The 15,747-nt window shown below is 38.1% G+C and overlaps 1 protein-coding gene across 1 annotated transcript; it reads right to left on the bottom strand.

Moving 5' to 3' along the window:
* Window positions 1-8,148: 8,148 nt before the first annotated feature.
* grk7a (G protein-coupled receptor kinase 7a) lies at window positions 8,149-15,280 on the bottom strand. Its single transcript, XM_086097000.1, has 4 exons — window positions 14,502-15,280; window positions 13,310-13,765; window positions 11,650-11,930; window positions 8,149-9,192 (listed from the first exon to the last, which is right to left on the bottom strand). Exons 1-4 carry the CDS (start codon window positions 15,096-15,098, stop codon window positions 8,853-8,855), a joined length of 1,674 nt encoding a protein of 557 aa, XP_085953126.1. The 5' UTR covers window positions 15,099-15,280; the 3' UTR covers window positions 8,149-8,852.
* Window positions 15,281-15,747: the final 467 nt, after the last annotated feature.

The raw sequence follows: 15,747 nt of genomic DNA, 5'->3' as shown, positions 1-15,747 counted from the left end.
ATGATTGTTGCCACATGAGGTCGCTAGAGGACAAACTGATTTATGATTTCCTCCCATGCCCACTTCATGAGTAAGACTAACTTACTTGATCGTGCCGCATATCTTTCAGTGGTATCATGTATCGACGTTCAAAATGTTTTGTTACTGTGCTTAGATTTTTCAGGTATCTGTACTTTATGTGAGCTTTTATTTTTCTGATGTTTGACTCCTTATATTTGAAAAAAAAAGTTGGTGTAGGCCTACATCCTGCACCTTACGTTGTTAAAATACAGTCAGAAAATAAATAGATATATGAATGTATGGAGAGAATTACATCCATTGGATGGGGACTATACTCACTACTCTGATGCTCACGCTGTGTATTCCAGAATTGATTACTTTCTGATGTCTAAGGATGATGTACGTAGGCTTAAAAATTGTAGGATAGGAGTGGCTGATATCGCAGATCATAGCGCAGTCGACCTAAACTTTCATCTAAATACCATGAAAAAAGCAACAGTAGGGAGACTTAATGAAGGTGTACTGAACAATAAAACCTAGTTGGAGAACTGAAAGGAGAAATACTAACACCGCATACGCTAATAAAGTTAGATTGAAAAACGATCAGACACAGACTACAAAATTAAGACAACTGGAACAACAGCATAAATGGACAAATGATTCGGGAATACTTGACCAGATTAACTCATTCACTGCCATTGACGACTAAAGGCGTAAAAAAAAAAAAATATGTGAACTATTTCTATTAGGTTAACATTTTTTTTTCATTTCATTTCATTTTTTTATGAAAACCTAGAAAAAAAATTGTATTGTACATTTATAACTGATATAAAATTTGTGATTAATCGTGAGTCAACTATTGAAGTCATGCGATTAATTACGATTACAAATTTTAATCGTCTGACGCCCCTTATTTGTAATTTTAAAAAAATTAATTAGGGGCATCAGGTGATTAATTGTTTTTATGGTAATTAATCACATGACTACACTAGTTAACTAACGATTAATCACTAATTTTATATCTGTCCTGAATATACAATAAAATAAATCTAGGTTTTCATACTTTTGTTAACAAAAGTGGGAAAAAATGTTAAACTAATAGAAATTGTTAAAATGAATTTTTGACATCTATAGCCATCAATGGCAGTGAATGAGTTAATGATGCTCGGAAAGGTATTAATGATTTTCTCTTGGAGGAGGTGGGTGGGGGGGGGGGCATGGTTTACGAAACAAACGTACTATGAGGGAGGATCTAGGGCCATAAAATTTTTGGCAAGACGCATAAGGAGCCAACAAGCCTTAACTGCTTTACACAAAATAAGAGACCCGATGACTAATATGATCTTATTTCAACCATTGGAAATAGAGAAGGTATTTGAGAAGTATTATAGCGAATTCTATTCACAACCGCCACCTATGAGTGAGGAAAGCATGATGGAATTTTTAGACTCTTTGGATTTGCCAAGTTTAGGTCTGCAACAAAATGACGGGTTGACAGCAGAAATCTCAGCGGAAGAGATTCAAAAAGCCATCAATCGAATGAAATCTGGGAAATCGCCGGGAATGGATGGCTTTGGAGCCTCGTTTTTATAAAACAACTTAAGGGTGAGACAAGATAGGGTTGTTTGCTGATGATATATTGATATATTTCACTCAACCGGGTACAAGCTCCCCAAGATTGAGGAAGTTTATAGAAACTTATGGTAAATACTCAATGTCACGAAAACACAGATTCTACCAATAAATTATGTTCCATCTAAGGAATTAAAGGATGCATATAAAATCAATTGGAAGAGTAGATCGATAGATTATTTAGGGGTAAGGATTGCGTAAGAAATGGACAGGGTTAGTAACGTAATCCAATTACCATCATATTAAAGTAATGTAACTGGATTACTTTTGGATTACTCCAATATTGAGTATGCTCATGAAGACAACATAAAAAGAAATATCACCACAATATATATTCTATACAATGTGGCCCTTTTATTTGCGGGTGAGAGGGACCCGGGCAGCCTACAAATAGTAAAAATCCTTGTGTAATTAAAAAGCATGTAGACTATTGATTGATTGGTTGATTGATTGATTAAAGGACATATCCTGTTTTTGAACTGTCACTGAAAGCAACCACACCTCACAGTTTGATAGATAGATAGATAGATAGATAGATAGATAGATAGATAGATAGATAGATAGATAGATAGATAGATAGATAGATAGATAGATAGATAGATAGATAGATAGATAGATAGATAGATAGATAGATAGATAGATAGATAGATAGATAGATAGATAGATAGATAGATAGATAGATAGATAGATAGATAGATAGATAGATGTTTAAATAGTGAATTGGTGGGAGGAAGATTTGTTTGCAAGGTGTAACTCACATTATGGTTGTAGGCTAGTGGGCTAGCTAGCAAGAAGCTACAGCGCGTAGCATGCCGCTGGATTCTCAGCTCAAACTTTCGCTCCGAGTAAGTTCCAGAGAATACGCGCGTGGAGGACACGACTTGTATGTTCGTACGTTCCCACCTCCCCGACACGTAGCAACGGTCCCACTCGCGCGGGCGTGCACGCTCTTTCTCTTTCTTTCTCTCTCTCTCTCTCTCTCGCTTGCTCTCTCTCTCTCTCTATCTCTCTCTCTCTCTCTCTCCCTTTTTCGCACGAAGATAAATCGAGAAATTAGGAGTGACTCGGAGGGATGGCCAAATATAGTTCTGGATATGAGCTCAAGGATAGAGGTGGTTAAGACAAATATTTTGCCAAAGCTATTCTACTTATTTTAGTCTCTACCAGTGCCGGTTCCCAAAAAACAATGTGTGGAGTGGGATAGGTGGATATCGAGGTTCATATGGCCAGGGAAGAAACCCAGAATAAGATACAAAACTCTGCAGCTTCCTAAAGAGAGAGGGGGCTTGGCTTTACCACAAATTAGACCCTTGATTTACTGGTGTAAGGAGGGTTATGTTGCAAAATGGAAAAGTATAGAATTGGGGAAGGCAAACACTGAGATACGGAATCATGCACGTTTATTGGTTTTGCCAAGGGTTACACGAGTATTGGGACCGGATATGGTGTGCTTTAAAAAAAAAAAGTGGGTTATGGAATACCAAAAACATGCAAGGTACTTTACCTGGGGAGTTTAACACAAGATGTAGAGCAGAAGGAGGATGAATACCTTGTCAAAGTGCTCTTGACAGCAAGTAAGAAAGTGATAACAAGGTTATTAGGGGTGTGCCCAAAAATCGATTCTCATTTAGTGCGATTCAAAATCGATTTTAAATGTCCCAAAATCGATTTTATTTAAATTATTCTATACTGTCTTCCCTTTGTTTGTGTGTGCCTTTATTGGGAGCGCTGTTGTATTCAATTTGGCCACTGAGGGGCAGTGTGGTTCCACGCAGTCTGATACACTGTTAAGTTGTAGCCACATTAGAGAGAAGAAGGAAAAAATCACGATCAAGTTATTATAGTAAATGTTGTTGTTTTTTGCAGCGTGGAGGCGTTCTTTTGAGTGATAAAAGTGCTGCGAGTAGAGCGCTAATTAGCATTAGTAGATTAGTAGATCATTACGATTCCTTGAACATCTATAAATTGAAGCAAAAATCATTGTCAATCAAATCATTGCGAATGAAAAATCGTTCTTAATCGAAAATCGATTCTGAATCTAATCGAATCGTGAGACATTCGAAGATTCCCACCCCTAAAGGTTATGGTATAATAATAGAATCACCGAACGTGGAGAAGTGGATGTGCACTGTGGAAGAACTATTTGTAATGGAGAGATTAACGCACCAATTAAGACTACAAGAGAGACAGTTTGAGGATAAATGGGAAAAATGGATGGACTATGAGAAGAAAATAAACGAGGAGGACACCACCACTGGACAAAAAGGATTTGATGTATGGACATTGTTTATTTGCATTTGTATCATCTGCCCTAACACTATATTGTTCAAATGTTTTGTTTGTTGTTTAAAACGAAAAAGTTAAAAAAACAAACAAAATGTCACTGGGGCAGCACTCTCATGGCTGCACCCTTAAAACAAGGTACATATTCGGAACATTAGGATTTCTACCATTTGTAGGAAAATACGTACCCATATTTGCTTACAAAGGCTTCTGTCTAGACTAGAGATGGCCACCATTCTAAAAATAACTCCGACCACACCTGATCAGTTTATAGTTGCAATTACATCATTCATACTAATTAGTATCCCATGCACTTGGTCACATCATTAAGAGAAGACAATTAAGCTAATGGCAACCCTGCCAACATAATGAAGGTGAAGGGTCAACCATATATTGTATGTAACAGTGTTCCCCAGTCTGTTTATTTCTTTAAACTGCATTCTATACAACATTTGACTCTTTCAAAAAGCATTCTAGGCCTAACACTTGTTTGTACAATGACAGCAAACAAAAAGATACACAAATGGTCCCGTTGGCAACGGGACCATTTGTGTACATTTCCAAACATAAACAGTCCTTATTTGTACCCAGGGGTTCAATTATGAACCCTACAAGGTATATCACAAAAATGTACCATTTCTAAGCTAGCGAACAAAAACGAACACCTACGACAGGAACCTTTTTTTTTACGAAAAGTGAAGGCCAACAGCTTCAAATATATATATATATATATATATATATATATATATATATATATATATATATATATATATATATTAGGGGTGTTGGAAAAAAGATTCGGCAATATATCGCGATATTACAATTTTTTATGGGAATATTCAACAAAACGTCTTACTTAGGGTTAGGATTCACACATTAAGCATGGAAGAATGTTATATTAATGGAATATTAAGCCTTAATATTTTTATTTCAGTGCTGTTCAGACATGAAACAGACTGCAACCTGTTTGTTAAATACAGTGACTCAGTTATAAGCCTGAATTTTCAGATAAATACATTTTCATACAAATCTTACAGTGTACATGTACAAGTTTACTGATGAGTATTTTCCAAATTTGAGTAACAAAAAAAAAAATCGCAATAATCAATGTATAGATTCGTATCGGGATTAATCGAATCGAGACCTACGAATCGTGATATGAATCGAATCGCCAGGTACTAGGGAATTCACACCCCTAATATATATATATATATATATATATATATATATATATATATATATATATATATATATATATATATATATATATATATCAGTCTTACTACGCTCTTCTTTTTACTGTTACAGTAATCTGCTTTCTTCGCAGAAGGACCGCCTGGGAGTTGCACGGGTATGCTTTAGAACCTTAAGGGATTTGAGGATGATGTATGCAAAGACGGCAAAAGGATAACACGGGTTATCCCGTTATCAGCTAAGAGTTGAACTTGCCAGGCAGTGCAAGCCTGAAGCATCGCCTGGACGCAGAAAGCGAGTACAACTTGGAACACGCAACTGACAGTTATGGTAAACTCAGATGAAATAGAAAGTGTGTTTGAAAAGACATTTCTTGGGAGTAGTTATTGATGCAAAATTATGTTGGAAGTCACACATAGATAATGTCAAAGGAAAATGTCAAAAATGATAGCTGTCTGAACAGCACATGATATTGTTCATTATTATTACCATATCTGAGCTATTGTGTGGAAATTTGGGGAAGCGCGTATAAAACAAATATGACCCTGTTTTCAAATGATGAATCAATCAAAATATACAGAAGCAACACATTCACTATTTATTCAATTAAATACAATGAAATTTGATGACTTTGTTGAGTTTAAAATAGCGCTAATAATGGATAAAGTACACAACAAGGGGTACAAGTGTCTACAAAAAAAATTAAAACAAGAACAAATATTAAGCAAAGGTGTGTTTCTGTAAAAGGTGTTAATTTGTGGAATGATTTTTGGAACTGACCTGAAAAGATGCAAGTCACTTGCTGAGTTCAAAAAAATGTTTAAAAGCAAAGTTCAAGAAAATTATTTAAATCAGACATGAGCAGGTAAAATTGCAGAAATGTTGTCAATTCTTTCGATGTATCAGTATGAGGGTAAAGAAATTGTATTATAGAGTACGCCTATGAATTTGCTGCTAGCAAATGTACATACATGTCGAAGTGGAGTTGTATACACGAGCATGTTTTATACATTTTTTCTTTTCTTTAAAAAAAAAAATATATTACCCTATTATTGTATCAATAAAGAAATAAGTCAAAACATACAAAGAACGTCAACTTCTTCCTATTCCCTTTTGAACATGTAAACTGTGACCAATGATATGATCATGTTTTACCATATATTTACGATGAAAATGAGTCACTTTTTAAAAACTGTAAATGAATTAGACGACAGGGTCTGATGGCCCAGGTCCATCGCCCAAAAAGAATTCATGTTGAACCCAGTTGGCAAAGACAAATTTGAACATTTTCGGAAAACAAGAAAAAAACTAGTTCTGGTGCATTTGTTCATTTGTAACTGAGTCAACAAAATGCAATTATACGTTTATCTCCCAAAACAGACAAGACACATTATAAAAGACATATTTTGCACTTTATTAAACGAAATTTTAGCCTTACATCTGTCTTCTACGTATCATGTTCAAACTTCTCTCAAGTTATATTTACAAGTACGTACATTTAATCTTTCAACATGAACTGTAAAAACTCAAGCTCACAATCAAGGAATGTCAAAAATAATGACCCTGAGAAATATTCATACTCCCTTGAAACACCACAGCTGTTGTTCTCAGGAGAACATTTTTAATGATATGGTCATTTTCAATCTTATGGTGTTTTTTTAGCTTACAAAATGATCTTGAGAGCGTGAATGCCGCCGCGAATGCTGAATCCCTTCAGCATCTGGTTGGACTTATTCCCACAGAACAGAACATTCCAGAATTTGAACCCACCACCCCAACCCATTTTTCTGTATCCCTCCCATTCTCGGGTATAATAGGGCCCACATATTACTATTATTTAGTTGATTTGCCTCATAGCACCAACATAAGAGGTGCTAAACCACTTACACTGCTCCTGACTTCAGGGTATATAGATATATAGATGTACTCTATGTACAATATTTACACTTTTTTTTTTTTTCCCTTTCATAGATAAATTAAAGGTTCAACAAAGAGGTCAGAGGTTGACGATTGAACTGCACTCCAACTACAGTAGTTAAAAAGCACTTTCATGGTGTTTGTCCTTATGAATGCATCATAAGGCCTGCCAGGGAATGCTTCAACTTTGACATCTACCAGACCATCCGCAATTATGTCTGTTTTAGTGGTGGAGAGTAAAAAAAAAAGAAGTACAAATACTTAGTTACTTCTGTACTTAAATCTATTTTTCAGGTATCCTTTGCTTTACTTGAGATGTTTCCCCCCCCTTTTTTTGCCCCTACATTTTTAAACTGTTTGTCTGTACTTTTGATTCCTTACTTGGCCAAAATAAGCTAGTTGGCAATGTAAAAAAGACAGAAATGTAAAATCAGCTGTCAGATCTTGATTGATTTGTGATCTTTATAAGGCGGAATGTGAAATGCAACCGAATGGGAAAAGTACAATATAACCCATCCGAAGCCCGATTTAAGCAGTGTTGGATATTGCCTAAAAGCCACTCGCTTCTGACGTTCAAAAATTCATCTATTTTGAAGAAAAAATTATTTGCTAATTTAACATGTTTTCGTTAGTTCACAATGCTAGTTATCAAAATGGGTATTGTGTACAAATTAAAATGAATTCAATTAAAGGAGTTGAATCCGTACTTCTACTTTTACACAAGTACGTTATCTGCCATTCTACTTAAGTACAGAAAGTGAGGACTTTTTCTATTCAACCTGACTCTTTCTTGGTGAATTATTATTATAGTATTTGTGTGGCAGCATATTAACATTTTAAGACACCCCCCCCCCCCCCCCCCCCCGAAGTTGACATGATTAGAGATAAAGTGAACCCCCCTGCATCGTCACGCGTCAGCATTGGCGAATTGCTTGTTTTGGGGAACGTGTCAGGTCAAAGTCACGTCTACTAATAGAAATAATGCTTTGGGCGTATAGGTGACAAGGAACTATTTTGCATTATTATTATATTATATTAACAAAACAAATCCATCCAATATCAACAACTGGTCCACAATGTTGCAGCTCGAGTTATTGCCAATAACAGGAAACGGGACCACAATAAAATGGCACTCAAATCTTTACTATGTAAGTTAAACAGATTTTAAAATATTACTGTTCGTCAAGAATGTACGGAACAGTCGCGGACATAATTTGTTAGCCTAATAGCATAATTGCCTAAGTCATGTTGGAATGCTTTCAGATAATAAGAAAAAAATAATACAAACAAGATTTGTTCAGTTGCCAAAAAAATTCAAATATTAGCAAGCAAATTGGCATTTTTGTTAGATATTCTGACTATAAGTTAAAATGACATTATACAAATGGGTTATTGACATTCAAGACTTTGGTGTTTGGGTTTAAATTGTCCACTGCTGCATTTTCATACATCCAAATATCATTTCACCATCTTGCTATTATTTTGTTAATGCAAACTCGTTTTGTCATTTAACAGTTTCTTTTTTTCAATGAGCATGCTTTTATGATGGGGTTTTATTGTGATTTTCATCTTTTCATTGTAATAGTTTTTCAATTTATTTGGCCTTTTATAAGAATAGTGCTATACAAATGAACTTTGCTTGCCTTCCTTTAGTCCTTCAGCCTATGCCTCAGAGCCTAACCAATGAGAATGCGGGGCAGCGCTGTATGACTTCAACCCTCATTCTGTTACCTCAGGACCAGTAGAGCTCATCCTTAGATGAGACATTGATCCATATTTGAAAATATTACTAGTGTGCACATGACGTGAAAAATGAAGGAGTCCGCTTACAGCAATATACAAGTACCGGACTTCTTTTCATCATCCACATCCCCGCTGCCCTCTTTCCTGTTGGGGTCGTTGAGCTCGTCGAACAGTCCCGTTTCGATCATCTCCTGCTGCCATTGGATTGGCACGGCGCCTGTGCTGAACTCCTTGAAGAATTTGTCATCCTTGGCATCAAACTCAATGCCTTTGATTTCCGAGAACTCGGCGATGTCGCCTGTGTCCTTGGCGTAGACCACGTTGGGCTTTGGCGTCCACGGGGGCGCCACCAGGCCGGCCTCCAGACGGGGAAAGTTTATGCTCTTGAACCACGGATGCTTCCTGGGGTCGTCCATGTTGTCCCTAAAGGCAAGGAAGGAAATGTAACATTTATTTTTGAAACATTTGGGGAATTGCTTTTGTGTTTATGTGCAATACATTTGAACTGAATCATTGTATAAGTACAGTTTAGGTTTGTTCTCATTTACTCATTCGCTCCCAGCCATTTTCACTGAAGCAACCCTCTTCGCTCCCAGCTGTTTTACTGGATTTTGACTGATTTTGCAAGGCCCACAGAATATTGTGTTCTATTGCTATAAAAACATGGAACCTACCAAAAGAAAGATTAGAGTCTCTTCTTTCATCAGGAAAAAAAAGTATATTTCTATCTGTTTCCTTTAGCTAAGTTTCATTATTATTCACAAATCTGTTCAAAACATTGGGGAAAAGAACTTGTTGCAACATGGCATTGGTTGATCTCTTATACTCTGCTGCCACATGCTGGCCGTTTTTATAATAACTACCATTGCTCTAAGCGACCTCTTCAAGTCAGAGGCTGCATCAAAGCCTTCTGTATGCTCGAGCACAAAAAAAACATAAAAAAATGTATAAATAAGTTTTTGGGACCATAGCAATATTTAAAATAGAACGTTTTTTATACGGTTTTTGGGAGCAAATGAGTTAATGTTTCAGTGGCTTACAATAATATGAAATGTCCCTGGTGTCATGTTGAAACCTCCTCTCTCCAAATGTGGTCATTTTTTTTCACACATTAAACTTTTCCAAATGTGGGTCAGTTATTTTCCAAATTATTGACCAATCTTGAGTGTTGAAATGGATTGCCCTCCATGATGGAATTTGTCTTTCAGCCCGACGGCAACTATATATACTTATTAGGAATAAAACCTTTTCCCCGTTTTTGATTAAAACATAAGATGACAAGCTATTGTATTTTAATGTTGGTCATAATCGTGATACTTTCAGGTGTTTTTCATTTTAGTACATTATTTATTAGACAATTTTTGTGTTCAACTAGCTTTGCAATATGTGGTTTTAATGAATGTAAATGTGTTTGAAGAAGTGATTTCCAACCAATTATCCAATTTAATTTACTTGCTCTGGGATATATACAATTTTATTTAAAATTATCTTTCTTTTTTTGTGGAAATTTTATGTATCAAAAGTACTAGTAGTATCAGTACTTGGTATCAGTATTGGATCAGTGACTACTCAAGAGATGAGTACTCATACTGGTATCGGTTTGAAAAAAAGGTGGTATTGAACATCCCTAAGTAGAACAGGTACGGGTACATGTTCTTCCACTGACAACAAGGTACATAATTAACTCATTCACTGCCATTGACGGCTATTGACGTCAAAAATTCATTGGAACTATTTCTATTAGTTTAACTTTTTTTTCCACTTTTGTTAACAAGAGTATGAAAATGTAGAAAAAAAATTATTGTACATTTAGAACAGATATAACATTTATGATTAATTGTGAGTTAACTATTGAAGTCATGTAATTAATTACAATTCAGAATTAGGAGCGCCAAGTCATGCAATTAAAATCGTAATTAATTGCATGACTTCATGAGTTAACTCACGATTAATCACACATTTTATATCTGTTCTAAATGTACAATAAAAAAAATCTAGGTTTTCATACTCTTGTTAACAACAGTGGAAAAAAATGTTAAACTAATAGAAATAGTTCAAATTAATTTTTTACGTCTATAACCGTCAATGGCAGTGAATGAGTTAATCTAAATATCCACTTTTTGTGACATTTTTGCTTGGTGATGTGTTGTGACATTTTCTTTCTAAAGTAATATATGTGCCTTGGCTCATTATATGTAGGTTGGAAAACACTTGGTTTGAAGCATTTTGGAGGGCTATTTTTAGTCTTATGCAATACTTTTTTTTAAATGGTCTCTGTATATCGCAGATTTTCACATATAGCAGGAGCATCTGGAGCATAACTTTGATCATGAATGGTAATCACTGTACACTGAAACAACGTCCGCCTCAAATCGAGGGGCGGGCTCTCTGGGGGCGGGCGCAGTGGGATGCCAGACGTCAGGGGAAGTGTTCTTTTATTTTGCCGTACTGGACCAAAGTGTAATTGAGCATCCACTACAGTAGGTGGTGGTCAAAGAGTGCGAAAGGAGTATTAGCTCATCTGCAGAGGCGTAATTACAACACTTTTATAGACAAATGATACTATTTATAGTCTAAATAATTGAGAACCACTGGTTTAATCTCAAATGTATTTACTCAGTGTGATATCTGGGCATGTTTAGATTAATACTTTATTCATCCAGTAAGGATAATAAGATCATTATTTGAACACAAAGTTATTATTCTGTTGGTGAATAAACAGGTTAATTCTGCCATCTAGTGGAAGTGCATTTAACTCTTCTGCCTGTCACTAAATGTCGCTGGTGTAGATGAATGAATAAAGATTTTCAGACTAAGTACAATAGAACCATTTCCCCCAATAAGTGTGGTTGTGAATCACGGTTGTCGAATAACTCTTACTTCATGCCGAGACGCTCATCTATTTTCTTCTTGAGGAACAGCTGGATGATGTCCTTCGTGGTGGCATCGAAAAACTTGTGCTCCCACTTGGGTTCCTCGTTGAGAATACGACGTTGTACCTCTTCCTTCTCCAACTTCTCCTTTTTGCTTTCGGGCCCTTTGAAAGGCGTGTAGCCGGCCACCATCTCGTAGATGCTGCAGCCCAACGCCCACCAGTCCACTGACGTCCTGTATTGAGTTTTGCTCAGAAGCTCCGGGGCCATGTATGCTCCGGTACCAGCCTGTGGAAGGAAGACGTGGGAAGGGTTCATTTCAGAGGCATAAGGAACATGAATGATGACTAGGATGTGGGCTATCCATCTCGGATGTATGGCCATGTTCACTTTCACCTTTAGCTTAGTTACTCTCCGCCAGCACTTGTGCCATCTTCCACCCCTCCTCCCCTCATCCTGCATGACCTGACCTGCAGTCTTGAACAAGGAGCTTAATCCTAATGCTAAGCCTACTACCTGTCAAGAGTCATGTGCGTCTACGCGCTGACAGGGTTCTCCTATGTTTTATAAACCGACCAACCATTTCTGGGTTTCTGGCAATCGTGAGGTGGGACACATAGCATGGAATGGATTCATTCAATTGAACAGCACTACAATACTCCACCAAGGAATTGCCTCAAGCTATCTGACTATAGTTGGCAAGATACTCAAAGCCGAAAACCGACTGTGGTATGTTGGCATGTTGTGTAGGGTAACATGCATTTCAAACATTTTTGTGATCTGTTGATGTGTGTTCCAGATAAGGTACAAGAGACGTCCTGGAACCAATTCACTCGCTATAAAGTTAAAGTCACCTTGCCTGAAAACTTCCTACTATTACTTTTCTGTCAATCTGATCAGGGACAGACTGTATAATGCCCGTTAAGACGATTAGGGCGGCCAAAGCCAGCCTTGCCATTGGAGGCTAGTACAGTCACTTTATCTTGCTGAGGAGCATCACAGAACTGGATAATGAGATTACTGGATGCTCATAAGAACTGAGGGCTTACTCCTTGCTACAGTAAGTACGAGGCCTTAAGATACCCGCTTTCTGAAGTGGTGATCTTTCGGAACATATATGGTTTGAAAATCAAGAAATGTCATAGGAGTTTTCCTCTATCAGAAAAAGGTTTCGGACTCCACCAAATCTTTACTATGATGTCACAGTTTTTACCCCCCCCAAATAGTAAAAAAGTGAAAGCAGGTTTTCAGGGGCTATGGTAAGTACACGGGGGGCTGCAAAACAGCGGGTATGTCCTCATTAATAGATATTCTAGGAAGCCCCTAAAATGCCGAGGCTATAATCTGATCACAAAAGGATGAGTTGCATAATGAATACAGAGACACTCATTCGCACAGGTCTTTAAACAGTCCTGTAATCCCTGTCCGGATTTACGGTGAAAAGCCCACCAAGATTGACAACCTGCCCAAGAACATGGGTTCACGTTTAGTGATGACCTAATTATATCCGTTCCTTACCTAACGATATCTGAGCACTGGAAGGAGGTGCCGTTTGTAAAATGAAGTCAATCCTTCATTTTTGGTGCCTCTTGCTATTTGAAGCGAGGTTGGATTTGCGTCCCATAAGAGCAGAAATAATAGTAACTTCTATGAGTGGCTCTACTCACCATTTGAGAGACCGTTTTTCCCGGGGCAATCTCAATGGCCAGACCCAAATCTGACAGTCGACACTGGCCGACGCTGTCCAGCAACACGTTCTCAGGCTTCATGTCACGATAAATGATATCCATGGCATGCAGGTGAAGAATGCCGGTGGTGATCTGGGCCGTGTAGTGAACGATGCGCTTCATCTCAATGCCCTTGTCCACACCATTGCCGTCATAGCCGATATTGTAGATGTGGTACTTGAGGTCACCCCCATTCATCAAGGTCATGACAAGGCACAGGTGGGTCTTGGTGTCATAAGCGTAGCCCAAGTTGACCAGAAAAAGACTGTTGACCTTCTCCAAGATCTTTTTCTCCAAAAGGGCCATCTTCTCACCGCCCTTCTTCTTCAGTCGCTTTTTACACAACTTCTTGCAGGCGTACATCTGCCCTGTGTTTTTCACCTGGACGGCACATACCTGCCAAAAAGTGTCAAGTGAATGGTTGGATTCAAATGCCCAGTTGCCACAACAAAAAGGACACAAAAAGGCTGTATTTCACATAACTTCTGTGTCACCAATTAGACTTAGGTTTAGCCTAAAACTGGTGATAATAATGACGTACAGTTAATGCGGATAATGGGTTCAGTCATAGTAGTAATCCTCACAACCGCTCTCGTTTAGGTTATTGAGAGGTGAAATATCTTCAACAACCAGAACTTTGCAAACAATTCTATGCCCTGAGAACCTTCTGACACCATGCTTTTGTCCTTATTTGCCAAGAAGTTCCCTCAGCATGATACTGAATCAATAAAGGACTTCCTCAAGGATCTGTACTTGATCCGGAGTCATTAAAGCTTCAGAGGACCACTTCCTCACGCATTTAGCAAATAAATACTGCATGCAATGAGAGATGTGTTTTGACTACTTTGATTAATAGATGGACTAGTTTCTCCAGAACTATTTTATAAACAACCGTAGACTCACCTCTTGATCTTGTGCCATTTATACTGAAAACGATGCTTCTAAAATTGAACCAATAGGTTTGTGAGTGCCTCATAACTTGATGAAAACAAGTTTCTGTATGTAATGCATATTCATATTTCTATTCCCATTAAAAGCCTCCATGTCAACATTCATGTCAAAATGCATGTTGCTAAGGATCAAATTTACGGAGTCTCACAATTTTCTCAAACATACTAACAAAATGTCTTACCTCTCCAAAGCCACCTTTTCCCAGAGTCCTGAACTCGTAGAAGTACTTGTCGCTGATGGGCTGCTTCTCATACTCCTTCCACTGGAGAAATTTATCAAAAAATTGACATGCCTGGTAATCTGTAAAGGGTTTGTTCATCAAAAACTCTCTCACACCATCCTGGACTTTGCCTTTCATCACTTCATCAAAGTTGGAATCTGTCACAGTCTTGCATTTGTCAGCAGTCTCCCCAGTGAGAAAGGACAAGAAGTTCTTGGAGTCAGCTTTGCAATACTTGTTGATGATGTTCTGACGCGACTTGTCTTTTCCTGCACCTTCAGCCAGATCCCAGTCATAAAGCTCATCCAAGAAATCAGCAGCCAGCTTAAACTCGGCATTGTTTGCCAGGAACTGACGGAAAAACTTTTTGCCAATAGGCTGCCTTTCACAGACTGATGTAAAGTCCTTATCGAGCGAGGTTCGCACGGCGGCGCATTGGTCCGGCTTGGGCAGAGACAGGCTGCGACGGCGCTTTTTCATCTCCTTGTCATCACCGCCCTGGGCTTTGAGGTAGGCCGTGTTGGCCACCAGGTTATCCAGTCCCCCCATGTCACACATCTTGGCGACTGTATGTGGTCGGCCCCCTCTTACGCGACTGGCTTCTTCAGCAACTCCCAAAGGAAACCCTCTTGGAACTGGTGCAGTGTGTCTGAGGATGCACTGATCTCAGGCTCCGGGAAAGAATGAGCTCCTCCACCCAGCCTACCTGCAAACCTAAGACACACTGACACACCCAGTAATTACTCATTTAGAATTAACTACCAGGGAGGGATTTTGGCTTAAGTATCTTTGTGTGGTCTATTCGAGGATGCTGTGCACAGAAAGGGAATCGTAAGCGGACTCTGTACTAAGAAGCTTTGCGGCCCTCTATATATCTGTTCATGAGATACAACAGTCACTAGCATGGATCCTTGACTGTGCACTAATGATCATCTAAATGGTCTAAACACCTGATTTGATCTAGGTGTTGTTTTGACCATAATAAAATCTCCCAGACACAAGTAGGAAATGTTCAGAGTTGAACTTTTTGGCCATAATTCCCAAGGGTAGGTTTGCTCATCACTGAAGAACATGAAACCTTCCGTGAAGCGCGGTGGTGGCACCATCAAGATTCGGGGCTTTTCTTCATCTGGAACTGGCGCCGAGGCAAAGTGGAGGGAATTATGAACAGTTCACCTTAGATAATATTACCTAATCCCTTTTGAAA

The sequence above is a fragment of the Leptonotus elevatus genome, chromosome 1 (genome assembly GCF_054856555.1).
Source record: "Leptonotus elevatus isolate MCC_2025b chromosome 1, RoL_Lele_1.0, whole genome shotgun sequence".
NCBI lineage: Eukaryota > Metazoa > Chordata > Actinopteri > Syngnathiformes > Syngnathidae > Leptonotus > Leptonotus elevatus.
Note: the sequence above shows the minus strand (reverse complement) of the source record. Positions and strands in the feature narration are given on the sequence as shown.